The 22,532-nt window shown below is 38.9% G+C and overlaps 1 protein-coding gene across 1 annotated transcript; it reads left to right on the forward strand.

Moving 5' to 3' along the window:
• Positions 1-3,408: 3,408 nt before the first annotated feature.
• LOC115586529 (probable polypeptide N-acetylgalactosaminyltransferase 8) lies at positions 3,409-21,999 on the forward strand. Its single transcript, XM_030425670.1, has 11 exons — positions 3,409-3,598; positions 10,403-10,745; positions 10,988-11,154; positions 14,235-14,421; positions 15,858-16,055; positions 16,237-16,351; positions 19,590-19,775; positions 19,900-20,037; positions 20,201-20,293; positions 20,430-20,600; positions 20,735-21,999. Exons 1-11 carry the CDS (start codon positions 3,421-3,423, stop codon positions 20,852-20,854), a joined length of 1,896 nt encoding a protein of 631 aa, XP_030281530.1. The 5' UTR covers positions 3,409-3,420; the 3' UTR covers positions 20,855-21,999.
• Positions 22,000-22,532: the final 533 nt, after the last annotated feature.

The following is a 22,532-nucleotide window of genomic DNA, read 5'->3' on the forward strand; positions in this document are numbered from 1 at the left end:
TTGAGTGTGCATGTCACAACACACAAAGGTTTGAATTTGATGTTGAGCCTATCCTTTCTGACACCAAAGTGCTCCAAACGCAGACCACAAATGAAATAAAGTGGGAAAGCGAGGACATCTTTGAACAGTGTTGTGTCATCAAATATGATGATGAGATTTATCCTGGGGCCGTTGCTGAGGTCAACAAGACCTATGCAAAAGTCACATGCATGCAAAGAGTGGGGATAAATCACTTCTTCTGGCCAATCCATGAGGATATTTTGTGGTATCTCTTTCATGATGTTGTAACAGGTGGGAGCTGCCTGTGTTGGCTCCCTCCCTTGCTTGCTACTCAGAGGAACAGACCACACCCGCCCCAAACATGCTCGACACAAAGTAGGTATAAAGTTGAAAAATTATCTTTCTTTATTAATGCAAATAGGTTTAAAAAAAGTCTATTGTCTGGAGGGGAGGGGGGGGGGGAGCAGAGGCACAGGGTACCGGCAAGGGTGCCCTTAGCAAAAAGTAGTATACTTGAAGTTCATTTTATTAAGTATGCTTGAGTATAAGTATAAGTATAGCAAGTATACTATGGACCATGTACTTGTAGCATACTAGAACGTATACTAATTTAATACTTCTTCAGACTAAATTGGAACATTTTAAGTTTATAAAAGTATACTTTAAGTATACTTTATAAGAACATTTTAAGTTTACAGAAGTACACTTTCAAGTATACATCATGTACACTCATCTATATACTACTAGTGTACTAAGTATATACTTCTAGTCCACATTTTAGTTTATTAACATGTAAGTTGAGGGGTAATACCTCAAAGCAAACGTGTGTAGTGAAAAACATTTTTATTCTGCTAAATTTAATGTAAGCACAACTCAATGACTCAACCCTTTTCTGTACTAACATCAAGATATTGTAAGTATTAGCACTTGTAATATATCTCTCTAGCAAGAGATTCACCATTTATTATCATACTTGCCCACTGCTTAACGGACAGGAAGTCTCTCCCGGAAAACACCCCTTCACTCACAGTGCCAACATTTTTATCATCTTTGTTAATTCAACACAATTTAACCACAGAACAAGGATGTGAATTAACCCGCAACCGTCTTACACATCATCTTATTCACAAACACATTCAGGAGCCATAATTACACTAACAACAACAGAATACCCAAGAGTCTTTGCGCCACAGTCCACAGTATACTAAAGTACAAGTATAAGCTTTAGTATTAAAGTATAAGTCTAAGTATTAATGTACTTAGTCTTAGACTATTCTTTATACTTTTCAGTATAAGCCAAGTATACTTCACTATACTTTCTTAAGTATATAAAATGTAGTATAGAAAAAGTACACTTCAAGTATACTGCCTCAGTTTTAGTATAAAATAAGTATACTTGTAGTACACTTGAATAAACTACTTTTTGCTAAGGGTGGTCAAGTCTCTCTCTCTCTCTCTCTCTCTCTCTCTCTCTCTCTCTCTCTCTCTCTCTCGGAGATGTAGGGTCCAGTCCGCTTCCTCTTGGTCACTGCTCTAGGACTCCATGGTGGCCCAAAATTCAAACCATATATCATTTTCCTTCCCCTTCACAATTATGCACCACTTTGTGTCGGTCTATCACATAAAATTCCAATAAAATACATTTACATTTGTGGTTAAAACGTGACAAAATGTGGAAAGGCACTGAAGGTGCCCTACCTAAGCGTAGGGTGCCAATCCTATCAATCCTATATTTAATTTTCTTCTATACTTGAAATGTATCCTCAATTCTAGAATGGCCCCCATATTAGAAAACTTAGCAGTGAATAATTGTACTAGCAAGGGTCAGATATCCTTACTCTATGGCATACATATCTCGGAGGAGGACTGGAGGGAGGTGTGCTCGAAAGCTCAACTCCTGACAATAAATAACCATCTCAGAATGATTCAATATAATTGGATTATGAGAACTAGTATTACTCCGGATAGACTGAATAAGATGAATCCAAATACTACTGCATAATCCAAACTGTACCTGCATAAACTCCAGGACAGATTTATAAACAGTATCAGACTTTGTTTTTATTTCCCCCGAAGCCAGAGGTCAAGATGACCTGTGATCCTTTTCTTTTAGAGAGAGCAGCTATTTGAGTATGTAAGAGCTATTGTGTAGTTGTCTGTGGCATTCTTGTATGAAAAGATCAAAGTTACGGGTGTTTTCAACCTGTGCATCAAAGCCAAGTTTGCCTTGGAAACTCAAAGCTCAATAGCCTGTACCAGAGTGATAGAAATTCACTGAAACTTGGAGGTATGATATACTGTAATTTATGTCACTCTATCTTGCAAATACATATTTGCAGGCACAATTTTTTTTCATGCACAGACACACATCATTATCTGACATCCTTAAGATCACACCTATGTAAAAACTTTGTCATTCTTTCACTCCATTGTATTGCAGTAAGCCATCATACGCCCCTAGTGGAAACTAAGAATATTACCTGAACTTGCTCCCTTGGCCAAAAATGGACAAATGACATAATCTGGTAGAAAACATTAAAAACTAAAATTAATTTTCAAGTGTTGAGATTAGAATGAAAGCCATTTTACCTAAATTATATGATTTAATACTGTAAATCCCAAGGAATTATAGTGTAGTAGGAATGTGGTTTTCATGGGTTTCAATTGGCCAGAAGTTTCCACGATAGAGCCCTGAAGTACAAATGGAGATACACAGTATAATATTGACATATTTAAAGAGCAGGTTTTGAAAATTAAAAAATCAGAAAAAAAATCCAGACCCTTGGGAAATATCATTCCATATGCATTAACACAGCTAAAATGGTCAAAAAAGGAAGTGAAGTGAACACAAATGGCCAGCATAGAGTCCAGAGGGTTAAAGAACTGTGAAGTTGAAGAAACTCAGGTAACTTGAAGGTGATCTTTTCTTTAACATTTTCTTTTTCCTTTGGGTGGGGGGAGTGGATTCCTTATAGTTTGACTGTTATATGCCTTGTTAAATGTATTAAAATGTATTATTGTAGACTGTAAAAATTCAATAAATACATGTCTAAAAAAAAGAAAGAGACTGTGAGCATATACTTTCATATATGGGCAGAAAGGCTACCAGTTTCTACACTGGTTACCAAGTATGCAGTTCTGATCATATACATGCCTCATAGTCCAGTATGTTCTGAATGTATCAGATTCATAATTGTAGTTAGTGATAATGAACTGATTACACTACACTGACAGGTATCTTTAACGTTTCATTCACCCATGTCTCCAAGTTAAGATGAACAAAACTTCCACATGAACATAAACATGTTTCACGCTGTGCTCGCTGTCTGGCAGAACAGGTCTGTTGAGTGGGAGGAGTTTGTGTTGCCTGTGGGGTTTTATTCTCTTGCGGGAACTCAACCGAGTAGGTGTATTATCAGTATGAGAGCGTGGTCGTTAAAGCAGCCATTCCTCATATTGGTGGGAATTGGGCTCATCCTCTTTGTGAGCATCTCTCTAAGGAGTAGATATGAGTGCAGAGCGGTGGCCAACAAAGAGCTGGACACATCATTTCTGAGCAGGCATTTTTCTGATCTGGAAGCCAGAATCGACAATATCTGTGAGTTGAGGCAATCATTCATCTTTCCCCTGTAGAGGATGTAAAAGTTGCTTTTTTGTGTTAGTGAAGTTTAATTCATTCCTAACTACAAAGGAAGATGAGAAATGAAATCCCAGCTTTATGAAATCCCCGATTTCTAATCAATGTTGGGGAAGAAATATGATTCTTCCAGGACATTATCTCTCCAAACAATATGAGGTCATTTGTGTTTTGTTCAGACTTCTGGATACTCATAGTGACAACAACCAGAATTAAATAACATACAGAGAATGCCACACCTATTAGTGTTGTTAGTGCCAAAACACAAAACATCATCTGGGCTTTGATCATCTGGCACTTTGTTAGTTGGGACACTTGTATTAGGCTATTAAAAAGTGTAATTCAACTCACTTTGTGCATGGCAAGCTCATTATCGCCAATTTAAAAAAAAAAAAAACCATTATGAAAAAAGGACAGAGAACTGAAGAAGGAAATATTATTCATATTAATGTAATTTAAAAAGTTCATGTTTTTTCATAAATATCAAAATAGAGAAAAATAAAATGATCTCTTCACATTTAGCAGATTTATTGTGTTGATATCAATTAAAAACATAGCCTAACATCTGTTGCACTCTTTCTGAGCCCGCTGTGCCATCGTATTCTGGAATAAGCATTGTATTAAAATACCTCATGGATATTTTCATATCTTAGTTGACTGATGACTGTCACACCTTTCACCTGGAGAGGATCAAGTGAGGCAATGATAGAGAGAGCGAGAGAGAGAGAGAGAGAGAGAGAGAGAGAGAGAGAGAGAGAGGGTGCAGTGTTGAAGTTGTTCAATACTGTACTACAGTCAGGGTGTTTTCCTGACATCTGGTACAAAGGGCTCATTTCCCCCATTCATAAGAATGGTGACAAATCAGACCCTAATAACTACCGTGGCATCAGTGTCAGCAGCTGTCTGGGTAAACTATTCTGTAGTATTATCAATAAGAGAATACTAGATTTCCTTGAGGAACACTCCATCTTGAGTAAAAGTCAAATTGGCTTCCTCCAAAAACACCACACCACCGACCTCGTATATACCCTTCACACTTTAATTAATGCACATGTACACCAGACAAAAAATGATAACATATTCACTTGTTTCATTGATTTCAAGACAGTTTTTGACTCTATTTGGCATGAAGGGAACTATTACAGCCTTCTAGACTGTGGTATAGGGGGCAACATGTATGATCTGGTCAAGTCAATGTATTTAGAAAGTATTTGTGCTGTTAAAATTGGAGACAAACAAACTGAATTCTTCACCCAGAGAAGAGGTGAACACCAGGGTTGCAATTTAAGTCCAACTCTATTTAATGTGTATGTAAATTAACTTGCTGTTGAGTTGGATCAATGTGCTGCTTCTGGCCTCTCCCTCCTAGATAGGGAGGTGAAGTCTCTGTTTTATGCTGATTACATTGTTCTACTGTCTCCTACTGAACAAGGACAGCAACAGCTGGACATAGTAGAAAAGTACTGTCAGAACTGGGCCCTGGCAGTAAATATGAAGAAAACTAATGTCATGATCTTCCAAAAACGCCCCAGATGTCAGAAAAACAAACACCAGTTTATCATAAATAAACATGTCATTGAAAATAGCATGAGTTATACATACCTTGGTATAACCATCACAGCATCAGGGAGTTTCAACATGGCAGTGAATGCACTAAAAGAAAAAGCTTGAAGAGCCCGACATGCAATTAAGAGAAAATTTTATAATCTCCAAATTCCAGTCAAAATCTGGCTCAAAATTTTGATAGTGTCATCCAGCCCATTGCGCTGTACAGTAGTGAAGTATGGGGTCCACTCAGTCATCAGAGCTATACCCGCTGGGTCAAACATCCAACAGAATCCTTACATGTAGAATTCTGCAGATTCATTATACACATACACAGAAACACACCAACAAATGCATGTAGAGCAGAATTAGGCCGATAATTAACTTTCAAAAGAGAATGCTCAACTTTTTCAACCACCTGAAGTCCAGCCCCCGAGACACCCTCCACTCCAAAGCCCTCCAAACTCAAGAGCTGAGCCCAGAAAATAGTCCCCTATGTCAGTTGTTACTGAGGCTAACGGCCCCCTTTCAGACACAGTCTGACCAACCTCACAACAACACTGCTCTCCAAACACCAATCAAAGTAAAGCAAATTATAACACAATGTAAAGAAACCTATCTGGAACATTGGAAAGAAGAAACTATAAGCCAAAGTAGTTTAGAATGTTATCTGACCCTAAAAAGAAATGATGAACTAGCAGAATATCTCTCTACTGTCAGAGATAGAAAGCAGAGACAGATCCTGACCAGGTACAGGCTCAGTGACCACAAACTGACAACCCAAACAGAAAGACACAACAAATCATGGCAACCAAAAGAAAACTGAACATGTGGGCACTGTTTGACAGGTGAGGTCGAGACAGAGATGCACTTTCTCCTACAATGTGAAAAATTCAATGAAAAAAAAAACATTTATTTCAACAAATTCAGCTCTATAATCAAAGATTTCAAAGAGCTGAATGACCAATCCAAACTAAAAATACTCCTGGGAGAAGGAGACAGGGCATATCTTGCTGCCCAATTTATATCAACATGCCACTACCTGAGGGACAGTGAGTGACCGACACACACACACACACACACACACACACACACACACACACACACACACGGAATATACTGTATATATAATTAATTAATCAATTAATTTTGATGTTTGTTATAGTGTTAAGTTATTGTTAATGTTCAAATGTTTGGACAAGATGCTTTGGCAATATTGTTATTTTTTCAAACTTTCACGCCAATAAAGCTCCTTTGAATTGAATTGAAAAAAAAATTGAATTGAGAGAGAGGGAGAGAGAGTATGTAAATGACTAATAACATTTAATAATATATAATACAACAGCAATTAGGAAAACTGGGTTATAATTGATGTGATCTATATCCTTAGTTATGATTATAATTCTGACATTAAAATGTCAGAATCATGTGTCACTGACCTTGGCATGCAAGCAGGGCAGGATTTGAAACAATCATTCTAGTCAGATGCCTTTGGCCGCCTTGCCACTAGGGCGCCTAGACAAGAAGGGGGAAGGATCATCAACTGCTTACATGTTTATCATACATTGCGGATCGACTTGAAAAAATATAAAATCTAAGTGAATCTAACATCCAAAAATGTATTTGAACATATACAATGTAAGCTGTACTTTTCCTTTAAATACACGACTAACCAATTCTGAATAAACACAGAAATACAAATGGTTAAGTTAAAATATATACTGTACCTAACTAAAGTAATAAGCATAATTAAAGCTACAAGCAGCGATGAACGGGCCCCTCGCAGTCCCCGCGAGTCGGGGCATGCTGCTGTCAGGGCATGCCGCGTACCTGGCCCCATTGCCGGATTATTGTGTACGCATCTCTTAACTGTCCATGTTTCAGACGGTGCAGGAAAGGGTTAAATGTCATTTCCGGTGTCCAACATGTGGCACTGTGACTATGACTGTATATTGGCCTATGTGTTCAGGGCTGGACTGTTATCAAACATATAAAGTTTGGTCCAGATAGGAATGAGGAAGTTGTTCCTTTATAATTTGTTGGCCTGCTCCTGCCAGTATTAAATAATGTACGCTTAAGTCAGAAGAACTCCCTGCAACCTACATAAATACAAAATGGACTACAGGTGAAAAATACCTTAAACTAATTTGTAGTCAGTTATGTTTTGAATTTTGATTTGCAGTCCACGCGTGGCGGCGCTGTCAGAAGGTGTGCTCACCTTTTAGTTGCATGTCATCTTGAAATGGCCATGTTTGAAGTAGGCGAAAGCTTTTGATGACTTTCCATCTTCAAGGTCTGAGGATGATACTGAGTGAATTGGAAGTCTGTGGTGTTCAATCTGTAATCTGAGTTTCATGTCATTTGGACACACCAGTATGGAGATATGCAACACTTCCTGTTTTGAGCAAAATCTACAGGAAGTTGTCATTTAATAACTCTTTGAAATATCAAAATTGTTTTGATAACTTTTTGTCAGAAGAGTCCACAGATGCATTGTGCATAGTTTCGGGAAAATCAGTAAAACTGCAACATTTTATGAATTTGCGGAAAAAAAAACAGAGGCGGAAATGGGAGTAGTCTATATCACGAGATTCAACACAATTAAGGGATCGCGTGGATGTAAGGTGTTTGAATCTGTGACAAAATATATGGGAGTGATAAGGCAAAACGGCCTTGATTATAGCACTGGCTAGTGGTGAAAATTCACAATGAAAATAGATTATACCATTTTTTGTAAGGTGTGACGTATTTCCAAGTTTGGTGAGTTTTGGGGTATGTTCAGGCAGTGAAAAATAAGCGATAATTTGGGACAAAAAAGTAGTCATTTGAAAAACAATAAGGACCTTGCAGGTTTCCCTGCTCGGGCCCTAATAACAATAATGTGTTATGTCAGTCTTTTGTTGTATTACTTTTCCATGTAATCGAGCACTACATTTAGGTAACCCCAGTAAATCATGTGATTTCAGTGAACTGACACTGACAAGTCCTGCCGACTACATTTTGTTGGAACAGGAAATAAACACAGTGGAGCAGAGGTTTCCCTGATTGCCTGAAGTTCCCCTCCGTTCACTCTACCACTAGTTTGTCAAAGGTTTTATATGATTCCAAATAAAGAAAATATTAATATGTTATCAACTTATTAGACAAAGCTCCTTGATGTGTTGTAAAATCAGAAAAATAGTTCCAGTTTTTTTAGGTCTGCTGTGTATTTATAATAGATGAGATAACATTTCAACGGATGTGCAAAATGTATGAGTTATGAAATATAATATAAAATTCCTATTAAACTATAAAGCAGGTCTCAACCTGCAAGGTCCCTATTGTTTTTTTAGTGACAACTTTTTTATCTCAAATGATCGCATTTTTCACTGCCTGAACATACCCCAAAACTCACCAAACTTGGAATATAGTTCACACCTGCTAAAAAATGTTATAATCTATTGTCACTCTGAATATCCACCAGAAGGTGGCGCTATAATCGAGGAAAGTGCGTTTTGCCTTATAACTCCCATATACTTTATCACACATTCAAAAACCTTATATCCACGCATTCACTAAATTGTGTTGAGTCTCGTGACACAGGCCACGCCCATTTCCGCCTCAAGAAATGTCGCAAACCTACTTTTTTAAACTCCTCCCAGGCAATTTCACCGATTTGCACCCAACTTTGAGCATCTGTGGATCCTCCTGACAAAACAATTATTCAAAGAATTTTGATAATTCAAACAACAGTCAAGTTATTAAATAACAACTTCCTGCATATTTCCTTTCTAAACAGGAAGTCTTGCATATCTCCACATCTATAGGTCGGATTAACACCAACCTTGGTACAATTACTACCGGTGTGAATTAAAACAAAAAAACACAGACTTAATCACTGGGCACACATGTATACCCGATGTCATGCCTGTTCCTAGTGGGTTTTGGACTTCGCAAGGGCTGTCCCTTGTTTCAGATCCTGTTTGTAATTTTCATGGACAGGATCTCAAGGCGCAGCCATGGGAGGGAAAGTTTCCGGCTCGGGAACCTCTAAATTGCGTCACTGCTCTTTGCAGATGAAGTAGTTTTGCTAGCTTCTTCTGCATTTGACCTCCAGCAGGCACTAGTGCAGTTTGTGGTGAGAAGCAGTCGGCATGAGGGTTAGCATCTCTTACCTCTGCCGGAATATGATGGGGGGAAAGCTCCTGCCCAAAGTTATGGAGTTGATGGATCCCATCTTGTTCACGTGTGAATAAGATGGGACCATGCTGCTCTGGACCATCATGGTGAAGAGGGAGCTGAGCCAGAATGCAAAGCTCTCAATTAACCAGTCAATCTACAATCCGACCCTCGCCTATGGCCAGGAGCTGTGGGTAAAGACCGAAAGTGCGTGATCACGGATAAAAGATTTAGTTCCTCTGTACGTCGGCTGGGCTTTCCAACAGGGTGAGGAGTTCAATCATCCACGGGGAGCTCGGAGTAGAGACGCTGCTCCTTCGCTTCTAAAGGAAACAGTTTAAGTAGTTCAGGCATTTTGTTAGAACCCCTCCTGGGCACCTCCCTTGAGAGATACACAGGCACAACCAACTGGGAGGAGCCCCCAGGGCAGACCCAGAACTTGCCTGAGGTACTATACATCCCATCTGGCCTGGGAACGCCTTGAGATCCCCAAGTAGGAGCTAGATAGTGTTGCTGGGAAAAAGGATATCTAGACCCTAGTACGCTGCCTTCACAACCTGACTCCAGATAAGCGGGATGAATGTTGAGTAAGATGGTGGAACAGTGCAGTAAGATAGACTGGATGCAACAATTTGATTTCCCCTTGGAATCAGGAAAATGTTATCTTATTTCCCTAAAACCTGATTAAAAAAATCTGTGATGCTCTGTAAAACATAACATCATTTGCAAATCATTTTCAATCTATATTCGATTCAAAAAGTACAAAAACAAGACATTCAATTTTCAAACCATTAAATCTTATTGTTTATGTAAGTATACATTCATTATGACTTTAATACCTGAAATATGCAAAGTGAGAAGAACCACAGTGTCCCAACTCTTTTTGAATCAGGGCTGCAGAATCAATCAAAAGAATGTTTTATCTCAAGGAAAAAAAGGTTCTATTTGAATGTAGAAAATAACTTCTTGTCTATTATTTTTTTTCATGTAGTCTAGTTTTTCTGCAAAAAGGGATCTTGCCTCTGACTTATTTTGCATTCTTGATCTCTCACATTTGTTCAGACGATGTACTCAAAACTTTTAAGGAAAAGCAAGATTCCATCCAGAAAATGTTGGAAGTGGAAAGAGAGGAACACAGAAAAGCTGCAGAACAGCCACCAGCCAGAAAGGAACCAGAGCAGAAAGAAAAACCTGAAGCAGAGATCCAGGAACAAAAGGAGGAACCCAAAGAGAAAAAGTTCAATAAAGTGTTCCCACAATCTCCCCTGTTCAAGGACTGGGGGAAGAATCTGTCCGAGGAAGAACAAAGAGAGGCAGAGGGTTTGTTTCAGAAGTATGGATACAATGTTTTTCTAAGCGATCGCCTTCCTCTCGATCGAGCTCTTCCGGATACCAGAGATCCAAGGTACGATTTTCATGGTCTTGGATGTGATGTTAGACTTGCTATTTTGCTTTATACAAAGAGCAATGTTAAAAAAACAATCCCCTATGGACTCCACCCAGTTTTTTTTTTTGCAGAGTATATCCATCTTTCTGGTTCATATAGTTTGTCTTTCAATAAAGCCTTCACACAGCAGACTGGTGTTAAAGACTAAAGACTAGTGGTTATTTTTCCATAATAAGTATTTTTGTTATCTGAATGAACAGGTGTTTGGAAAAAAGTTACCCGAAGGACCTGCCGACTATTGGAGTGGTGCTGATCTACCTGGACGAGGCCCTGTCTGTCATCAAAAGAGCCCTACGCAGCATCATCGACCGCACCCCTAAAAACTTGCTGAAGGAGATAATATTGGTGGATGACAATAGCTCTAATGGTTGGTTGGTTGGTTGGTTACCAAGGCATGGAATTGTGCAAAACCAAGACTAATAATAAATGATGAAAGGCAGGACAAGCTGATAAACTGTGTGACAGGCTGGGGCTATTTGGTTAACATGCTCGCTGCAGTAGATATCTCTGCAACACTATAAAAAGACATCATAGTGTCAAATGATATTTCTTTCAATTCTGTTGATAATTTTATCAGCTTTTTGAAAGTTTTCTTACATATTTCCCCTTTAACCCTGTGGAGTCGACATACGTGCTGGCACATCCAAATTTAACATGACGTAGCAGCAAGACGCAGCCTCTAAGAGATTCCTTTTCAGTGTGTCAAAAGTGCACACTTACAACTATGTACTAGTTTTTAAATTATGTTGATAGGACAAGTAAAACCAGACTTATGATAAATAATTAACACCATGCTTTTTTTCTGAATATAGTCATCACATTAAAAGAAACAATAAAAACGAAAGTGCTCGCAAGCAAAAAAAAAACACACCTTATCGGTGGAAAATGCAGCACATCAACCAATCAAAAAATGATATGGCAATGCACGACATTTGGTTGCTGAGGAAGAGGAGAAAGTTGTTGGAGTAACGGCAGCAAAAGACAGCATTAGTAGTGTAGTCGTTTTATTGTTATGTGTGTCAAAACAATGAGGCAACTACTGAGTGTAGAGCAGGCAGTGCAAGTCTTCTTTGAGCTGGAAGGAGCTGAGGGAGACAAGGTATTGCCTGCATTTTTATGTAAATAGTTGTATATAACTTTGTAAATTTAAAAACATGTATGTACAAATTTAGCAAACAAATCAAATCACAATCACATCGCAAACACATCGCAAACACATTGCCCAAATGGGATTTACAATCTGTACAATGAACGACATCCTCTGTCCGAAGACCCTCGACTCGAGTGAGGAAATACTTGCCATGTTGATGGAAAAAAAAGACCCTTTTAACAGGGTAAAAAAAAAAACAATGAAAGAAATCTCAGGAAGAGCCACAGAGGAGGGATCGCTCTTCCAGGACAGACATGCAATAGATGTCGTGTGTACAGAAAAGAGCAAAAAAATCACAGTTTACAAGTTACATAACATTACAACAGAGAGTCTGATACAACTTAAATGTAAAGTGAGCGGATCCAGGAGATGACTGCCCAGGACAAGGCATCACCAAGTGGTGCCACACAACCTCCTGTCTAGAGCTGGTAAATACGGTTCCTTTTAAGGATTCCAGTCATTATGAGTCACTCACTAAATTGAACCGGGTTGTGCGAGTCACTTGAGCCAGTATTGCCTAATCACCTTGGAAACTCAGTCCTAGCCCATTGTCTCTTAACCACTAACGTAGTGAAAAAAACACAATGCAATAAAACATATACATGATTGGAAAAATAAAATTGATACTAAAATAAAATAAAATAAAACAAAATTAAATTTAAAAAATAATATAGTATTGAGGTAGGAACGGTGTAAATAGATAAAGTTCCCAAATAGAGATAATAATAGCCTATTTACAATATACTACTTAATATTATTATATAATATTTATATATGAATTATTTTATTTGGCAAAGATTGATCAACCTAATTTCATTTTATGTTTTACGTTTCATAGTATGCTACATCTATACACCAAACCTACAGTAGCCTAGGCTACCTGCAGAACATTGTGTATGTTATTTCAGAAGTGGAAGAATGCTTCTGTTGTACTATGACAGGGATGTGCTTTTCACGCTGACTCAAGGAAGAGACTTCACTCGCTTGTCTGTTACTCATTCAGAACGTAGCCGGCTGTTTGCCATCCTGCTCTGACTCAAGTCGCGGGCATTTCTGGCATCGGGGCTCGCGAGCTAGTGCTATGACAAGTCAGCTGTGTTTCCGGCTGTGTGCTACACGCTACTAGCTACGAGTGTTTCCTGCATCGGCTTGCGGGCTAGCTTGCGAGCCTAGATGGCGTAAACACAGCAGACTCGTAGCTCGCGATGTGAATTTTTTGCACAATATTGACCAGATATTTGTACGAGAACATTTGGCACAATATTTACCGCGTATCAGAACGGCAGCTTAAGCGAACCTATGGGGGCAGACATCCTTAGGTTTCACTTTCGGTAATGTTATGCCTGCCCCCATAGGTTCGCTTTAGCTGCCGTTCTGATACGCGGTAAATATTGTGCCAAATGTTCTTGTCATTATTCCTAATGACAGCACTGGTAACCTCGATCAACAGGGATATGAGATAAAAATGGCTGGCGTTCTCCTTTAAAGCAGTTGTTTGAATTTTGGTATGTTTCCTGACTTTCTTGCCAAGAGTATGGATGACAAAGTTGATAGCATTCTCATATTTTACGGTAAAGATGAAGCTATAGCCAGCAGCAGGTCAGCTAAATTGAGCTTAAAGAGGGTCAACAAGGAAGCAGCCAGCCTGGCTATGTCCAAAAACAGAATCTACTTACAAGCACCTCTGAATCTTACCAATTCATGGTGTATTCCTAGTTTGTTTAGTCTGTCCAGAAACCAGAGCATAGAGACAATTTCCTTATTAGTTTGCAGTAGTTTGTGTGCTGGCTTATTTCTTTGACAGGCAATGCAACTTCCTGAAATATGCAGTTGCTGCCTGCTTGCCAAGATATAAAGTGTCTTTCAGCATGCCTTAGAGGTGCCAGGAGGTGGATTTTGGGCCAGGCTGGCTGTTTCACCTTGTTTCTGGTCTTCATGCTGAGCTAAGCATGCTTAGCAGGTGCTGGCAGTACGTTTACCCCAGAGACATGAGAATGGTATCTTTCTTCTCATTTTACTCAAGAAAGGGAATAAGCACATACAGACAACAAGTTGAGTTTTGGACTTGGACACGTGGGAGAATGGCACATTACAAGCACCTTTCAGTGCAGTGTAATCAGTTTATTATCATTAACTACAATTTAAAATCTGACACATTCACAACATATTGGACTGTATCATGTATATGATCAGAACTGTCCCTTGACACGTTTGGTGTGTGCTGGTAGCCTTTCTGCCTTTCTTTCTGTTTCTCCCCTTACATCAAAATATATGCCCAGATTCTCTTTTCAATTCAGAGGACCTGAAGGGGGACCTTGACATTTACGTGAAGATGCTTGAGCAGCAGAATCCAGATCTGCGCATCGCAAGAGTGAGGCACGACGAGCAGAAAGGCCTCGCTACCGCCAGGGTCTCTGGATGGAAGGCTGCTACTGCGGACGTGGTGGCCATCCTGGATGCACACATCGAAGTCCATGAGATGTGGTAAGAATGTGTCAGAAATAAATCCTTTTATGCACTGGTATTTGTACAATTTTTTGTGTTTAGTATTTGAAATTAAAGCTGCTATAAGTAGTCTTTCACATTATTTGTCATTCAATTGCTTTATTTTTCTTGTACTCTATATAAACATTCTTGAATACTGAGCCAGCACTATTTTGAACAAATTAATATTACAGAGTCTAACTTTTGAAATCGCTACGTCAACTTTTAACTCATTGGTTCTTTTCATGTAAATTCGGCATTAAGTACAATACATTAGAATGTTTCTTTCCATGTAAAAAATTACAATTTCTTCACTGCATCGCTGTAAAAGCCTGTTACTTCATTACCTGATTCCCTTAAATTTGGAAATCGTTTGCATGTGGAGAAACTGTATAAACATTGTGACTACAAAACATTCTTAGCTATTTGGGCATACTTGTGGGTGTGTGGGGCATTTAATCTGAGCCATTATATGCGCTGTTATCTTATCTATGTATTTCCGTCCTCACGTTGTTTAGGGTTACTTATCATAGAGACCCCAACAAAGCTCATATTATAACTTGAACCCTGGTTTGGATGATGCTTTCACCTGTCAGACAGAATTCATGACCACATACCTAAATGTTCAGCTGAATAATCGTTACTTGGGGCTATCAACCCCTGTTTGTATAATTTAATCAACTCTGTTTGGGCTCCTGCTAGCATAACATACGAAAACTGCATTTCTTATCTGTATATGATGTAATTTTGCTAGATGTTTTGAAAGATTGCTCGTCTTCCCACCCTTACATGCAAAACACTAGTTGCACTTGTGGCACTGAGCATTGTTTTCATCGATTCTCATGAAGTATAGCCACACTTTGGAACCTCTCCACCATTGCTACTCGGTGCAGGTCTCCATGTCTCTGCCTGTTCCTGCGGGTGTGAGAGTGACAGACAGTCAGTGAGAGCTCACCCCGTCCACGCTCAGAACTTCTGTTGGTGCTGAGTTTGACCATTTCAAGATCTTTTTCATGCACAATTACATAGACTGTATAACACACACAAGGAAAGCAAAATTACGAAAAAAGATAATATGTCTCCTTTAAAAGGTTCACACTCACCACCAGCACCAAAATTATTAGTGTTTTGTAAATCATGTTCAACATTCATTCAAAATAATCTGCTACATAGACAAAATATCTGTTGTATGTTCAATCTGTTAAACTTCACTGTTTTTGTAAATTCACTGATACTTGATGAATGCATCACACAAAGTGAGAAGAACCACAGCATCCTGACTATTTTGGAATCAGGGTTGTACAGTTATCTCTCAGGACAATGACAATTTGTGAATGACTCATAACAAAAAACCCTGCTTTGTGTCTGGAGTTTTAAATTAAGGAAGTTTATTGCAGTGATGTGTGAACAGCCTCTCTGCTCTTCCCATCATGCAGGGCCGAACCTATGCTGACACAGATCAAAGCTGACCGAACGACGGTGGTTTCTCCTGTGTTTGACGTTGTCAGCTTTGATACCCTCATGGTTATTCCATACATGGCAAAAGCACAAGGCTATGACTGGAATTTATGGTGTTTGTATGAGGATTTTTCACCAGAGTATTACAAACTACAGGACACCTCATTGCCTGGAAAGTAAGTGAAATCAATTAGTCTTGTTGTAATCTAAATGCATCAAATAAATATAATGGCCTGGTTTTATTAATTGCATCTTGGATTAGGTATTTCTAATCATTTGACAGCTTCACTCTTATAGCAATTCTGATGTACAGTGTGTTTTCAATGAAACACTACCAGTTCTCTTCCTTCACCTCAGGAGTCCATCCGTCATGGGAATTATGGTAGCTGAAAGGAAGTTTCTTGGAGAAATTGGACTTCTTGATGAAGGAATGAAAGTGTACGGCGGAGAAAATGTTGAGCTGGGAATTCGTGTGAGTTAATTAGGGGCCGAGCAGGTCTCGACCTGCGAGGTTCCTATTGTTTTTGTAGTGATTTTTTTTCCCCTAAATGATCTCATTTTTCACTGTCTGAACATACCCCAAAACTCACCAAACTTGGAATATACGTCATACCTACCGAAAAATGTCATATTCCATAATCGTCCTCAATTTCCAACTCTAGGTGGCACTATAATCAAGGAAAGTGTTTTTTGGCTTATAACTCACATATATTTTGTTGCACATTCAAAAACATTATATCCACACGTTCACTGAATTGTGCTGAATCTCGTGATATAGGCCACGCCCACTTCCTACCGTTTTTTTCCACAAATTTGCGAAATGTCGCAAACCTACTTTTTCGAACTCCTCCCAGGCAATTTCACCAATTTGCACCCAACTTTGCACACAGCATCTGTGGACTCTCCTGACAAAAAGTTCTTAAAAGTTATTTGATTAAAAAAAAAAAAAAAAAGAAAGATTTTTGATATTCCAGACAATACTCAAGTTATTATATAACAACTTCCTGCACATTTTGCTCAAAGTGTTGGATATCTCCACATCGGTCTGTCCGAATGACATGAAACTCAGTTGACTACTTCCCCATGAGCCCCTGAGGCTCTGTGCAAAATGTTGGCCGATGACCACTGGGTGACGCTCTTTAAATTGAAGTATTTTATATCTCCACATCAGTTGGTCGTATTAAGACAAAACTTGGTAGAATCAATGCCAATGCTAAAATAGGTGTGGACATGTGGAGGCAGTGTTGAAGTAGTTCCGTGCTCCAAGATTGCCCACATCGCAAGGTTTCACAAGCCCTACCAGCTTGACCTGGACGCTGCCATGAGGAGAAATGCTCTGAGGCTCTGTGCAAAATATTGGCCGATGACCACTGGGTGGCGCTCTTTAAATTGAAGTATTTTATATCTCCACATCAGTTGGTCGTATTAAGACGAAACTTGGTAGAATCAATGCCAATGCCCTCCTGACAATAGCTGATGAAATATGTTACCAGGGGACTCTATAGCGCCTCCTGGAATATTAACAATCCAAGCCCCGCCTCCAACATGCAAATACATGAATGAAATTCAGTATGCATATGTATCATCACCACATGCACAAAAAAACATCCACCGTACCAAACTGTCACTCCAACAGGAAGTCCGTCATTTTCATTATTAGAGTGTGAGCAGGTCTCGACCTGCGAGATCCCTACTGTTTTTGTAGTGTTGCATCTCCACATTGGTTTGTCTCAATGACATGAAACTCAGGTGACTACTTCCCCATGAGCCACTGAGGCTCTGTACAAAATTTTAGCCGATGACCGCTAGGTGGTGCTCTTCAAATTGAAGTATTTTATATCTCAATATCGGTTGGTCAGATTAAGACAAAACTTGGCAAAATGTTTGCCAATGCCCTCCTGAGGACAGCTGACAAAACTGTTACCAATCTGCCACTAGGTGGCGCTCTGGTGGCAGTCGAATTAATTATTTGGCACTGTGCCCACACCATAACTATTATGTCAATGAAATTCATAGGCGTGATATAGACCGGACCCTGTAACTCACACACCAAAAATTATCAGCAGGTGGTGCCAAATAACTCCAACATAATATGTCCCACATTTTTAAACCTTATATCTACGTGTTTCACAAATTCAGCTGAATTGTATGATGGAGGCCATGCCAGCTTTCGCAGTAAATATCCATTTGCAAAATCACCAAAAATGAAAAACTTACTTTTTCTAACTCTCCCTAGGCCATTTTACCGATTTGCACCAAACTTTGCAAGTAGCATCTGTGGACATAACTTATCAAAAGCTTTCACCTACGTCACACGTGGTGGCTGTGGTGGTGCAGTCCATTTTGATGCTTCGCCATAAAACCATCAAGTCATTATTACTTCCACATACAATTTGCCATCTACTCCAAATTACTCAAACATGTAGAGGGTGTTGCCCTGAATACGTCAACGTGGCACACCCCAAAGGCAGCATGCCCCGATGCGCGTGGACTGGGAAGGTCCGTAAAATCATGTCACGAAACCGGTCAGTGGTGCGAAAAAGGTTTGGGACCACTGCTCTAAATCAGTGAGACAGAGGATAAATTATTATAACCTGCTAGAGCTGTTTAAAAGTTATTAACTACCCAAATGAAACCAAGTAAAAACCTTGATTAAAGAAATAAGTCTGACACTTTAGAAAGACTGTAGGCTCATTTACTTCCTTGCCTGAAGATAGATGAGATTGACAGTTTAACTTCTGTTTGGTAAATATAAAGCTGGTTAGCTTACTTAGCAATAAGACTGTAAACAGATGTAAACATCTAGCCTGACTCTGTCCAAAAGTGATAAAATCCACCTACCAGCACCTCCAAAGTTTACTATTCATCATGTTACAGTTTCTGCTTAAAGTGTACATAAATCCAAAGTTGTCTAGGAGCAACAAATTCCTGTGTTTGTTGGTAGTATGGTAAATTTGATATTTTCAGAATTATGAAGGTTTATTAAACATAAGTAATTTATGGGGCAGCAGCAGGATTCTTCTAGGAGGAGATGGGGCCCTCTGAACACTGTTAAAGGAGACCTATTTTTATACTTTTAGTTATTTTCCTTTCCTTCAGTGTTTTACATATGTTCTTGTGTATGATCTTCAAAGTTAAAAAGGCTGAAGTCCACACCAACAGAAGCTCCTGTCTCCCTCAAAAAACACTGCTCCACAAATGCCTCGTCAGTAGTCCCGCCTTTAATTCCGTGACTTTATGATATCACAGAGTAACACTTTTGCATAATTTATTCTTAGCAGCTAGTCTTGCCTGTAAGAATTGATTTAGCACAGCTGCTCTGTTGTTGTTAGCAGTGCTGGGTCAGACATGGCTGAGCTGACCGATCAGAGCAGACTGGGTATTGGGGTGGGGGGGGTATTTTAAAGAGACGGGGGGGTATAAAGTGCTGCAGCACTGAACAGTATGAGAAGACTGCTGTGTTTTGAGCACTATGTAATGTAAACCTATTCTTGTTACTAAAAATAAAAAATGTAACCTGAAAATGAGCATAATATGTGTCCTTTAAATGTGTATATGATTAAGCAGGACTGCCCCCAGACAGTCGACACAGAAGAAGCTCTTAGCTACTGTTAATTTCTGCTTTTCTCATACTTAACTATTGCACAATTACCATTGGAGTGCCTTTGTGTAGTACACAGTTAAAAATGCAGGGTTTTTTGCTAAAATAGGTGTGGACATGTGGAGGCAGTGTTGAAGTAGTTCCGTGCTCCAAGATTGCCCACATCGCAAGGTTTCACAAGCCCTACACACCCGACCTGGACGCTGCCATGAGGAGAAACGCCCTGAGGGTAGCTGAAATCTGGATGGATGAATACAAACACAACGTCAACCTAGCCTGGAACTTGCCATTTGAGGTGCTTAAAATGTAGTCAAGAAGAACAAAAATCAATTCATAGTTATTTAGTTATGAGTGCATTTTAACATTCTCTTAGCTCCTAAAGTTGTTTAAGTTTCATGCCATGTTCTTTGCCTCTGCAGAATCATGGAATTGACATTGGGGATGTCTCTGAGAGAAAAAAACTCAGAGAGAGGTTGAACTGTAAACCTTTCAAATGGTACATGGAAAATGTATATCCCAACTTAGATCCCTGGGACGGCCTAATCGGCTATGGAGGAGTAAGTTTAGTTTTTTTTGGTTCTTTGTAAGTGTGGTACTGCACGGTGTTTGCTACATATTGCCACACTAAACTGTGCGCTGTGACGACTCACTTCTACCCGCCACAGTGGTTGAGGATGTTTGAAATGGATTTGACAAAATAATTAACTTCCCACTTTACAGATGAAGAGTCTTGATGCTGAGATGTGTCTAGACCAAGGCCCACAACCAGGTCACACACCCATCGTCTTCCATTGCTACTTTTATGGACCTCAGGTAAGTAACTAAATGTGGTTGCCAAGTTTAATGTAGTATAGTAGTATACTATGCAATATAGTCTCTGGAAAGTTAATTAATTGCTTTTCCCTGTGGTGCCAAAGATGGTTGGTGAATGTTGTCTTTTATATTTTAGTACACTTATTACCATGCCACTGGTGAGCTCTACATCGGCGGCATCAAGTCCCACAAATACAGTGAGAACCGCTGTATAACTGTAATCAGCAAAAATGAAACCGAGCCTGGTCTTTTCAGCTGCAAAGAGGCTATGCAGAAAGGAATGGGGATTTACTGGGACTTCACTCAGGTACAACAACACACTGAACTTAGAGTGTTGATGAGTTTAGGATGACTCGTAAAGCTGAATACATAGCCTGTCTGAATATTGTATGATTTGAGAATGAACCAGCACTCTCGACAACTTCTCTCTCTCTCCCCCAGGGCAAAGAATTGAAGAACAGAGAAACAAACAAATGCCTGGAGATAAAAGACAACAAACTTATAGTACAGGAATGCTCTGGCCAAAGATGGGAAATCCAAAACTTTATCAAAGCTTTTTAAAGTGTTTTTGTGTGTGGAGCCAACAAGAAATGCACTTCTCTGCTCATAGGTCAGTAGATAGTAACACCTGAATGTGTGAAAGGCTTGTTTTAGTCAAGTCTATTTAGGATGGAAAAAGTGAGATTGATTTTGAAAATCTTATGTGAAGTGTATTGATTTCCCCTAAAATCATAATTTTGGATACAACATGTTATGGATGGACATTAAAGCTGCTAGTAATTCTTATTTGTACCCTTTATTGACCTGCCTTTTTGGATCAGCTACATAATTACTTTTAATTCAACCCTTAAGTTGATTTGATCATCTAACAATTTGGGAATAACAATAAGATCACTGGATTTTAATGAAAACAACACTAAACCAGGAGTCTACTGTTCTTACATCATTGAAATAATCCAGGCTCTAATCTGTTATCACCAACCAACAGTATATTCAATGTATTCATGAAAGCTTATGCAAGTTTAGCTAGATTTTCTTCCTGGTGACGGTTCTGTAACAGTTGCCCAACTATGCAAATGTTGCTACTTTTTGAAGTAATACAATGCAATACTCTGTTGCTGTTAGGTGAATTTGTTTATGTTATCTGCTTGTACATTAGTAAGCCCTACCATCTGTTGCAGAAGTAACCTTCAAGCGGAGACGGACAGTAAAGCAAATCACAAGGTGAAGGAAACATAGGCCTAAATGAAATGAAGGCCATAGATTGAGAAAGATGTGAGTTGGATGTGCATTTCTGACATTTAGCAGGAATACGGCCTTCTACAATGGATCTTTAGTGGGTGATGGTATTCCTGACGGTTTAAAGCTGCTTTACTATTTAATTAAATTATTATTTTTATTGTTCATATAGGATAACATTTTTTAAATATGACTGTTTAACCAGGATTATCCAGGCTTTGGAAGAGTCAGCTTGTTCAGAGGCACATTAACTTATTTGTTCAATAGAACTATCCAAGTGCACTTGAAAATAACTTTGTTCTTTGTCTTTAGTTTTGTTATATAAATTACAGCAAGACATCTAATCACTGATTGGACAGTCCTGTGCAATTTTTGGACATGTACAAAAAAAACAACAACAAAAATTGGACTTAAAAATTGCATTGATGTATCTACAATAAAGGTCATACATTGTCTTTCCTCTTGGATCTTAAGTTTGAGAATCTATACTTTTTAAACAGTTATTGATCAGTGTCCTGGTATCAATGACTTACACATTTTACTACTTATGTAGAATGACCTTTGGAGTGACTGTGAAGTGTGTGTGTTGTGTAATATTTTACCATTATCAGTGTACAAAGGATCTTGGTGTTTTCTAAAAGCTGGTTGGGACATACAATATAGGAACCATTCACCTTTGACACTTATTGCCAGGAAAGGGTACAGCAATATTTGGGAACTGATTTATAGATTTACAGAGCATGCGGGTTTGGAGTTAGTGTAGTGTCTTTTTCAGAATGGGTCACTGTAGGGTCAACAGATTTTACTTTTACTGTGCTTATACAAAGGCCTATGTCATATTTTTATCAAATTATAAAAAAAATATTTATTTGTTATAACCCTTTGGAAATAAACTTGTGAAACTGGTTGATGTTTTTTTTTTTTTTCACTTTTTTTTTTTTCAAGTTTTGGAGTGAACATGAACAAGCACAGACATACATTAGGTCTCAGGCAGGGGTCC

The sequence above is a fragment of the Sparus aurata genome, chromosome 8 (assembly GCF_900880675.1).
Source record: "Sparus aurata chromosome 8, fSpaAur1.1, whole genome shotgun sequence".
Classification (NCBI taxonomy): Eukaryota; Metazoa; Chordata; class Actinopteri; order Spariformes; family Sparidae; genus Sparus; species Sparus aurata.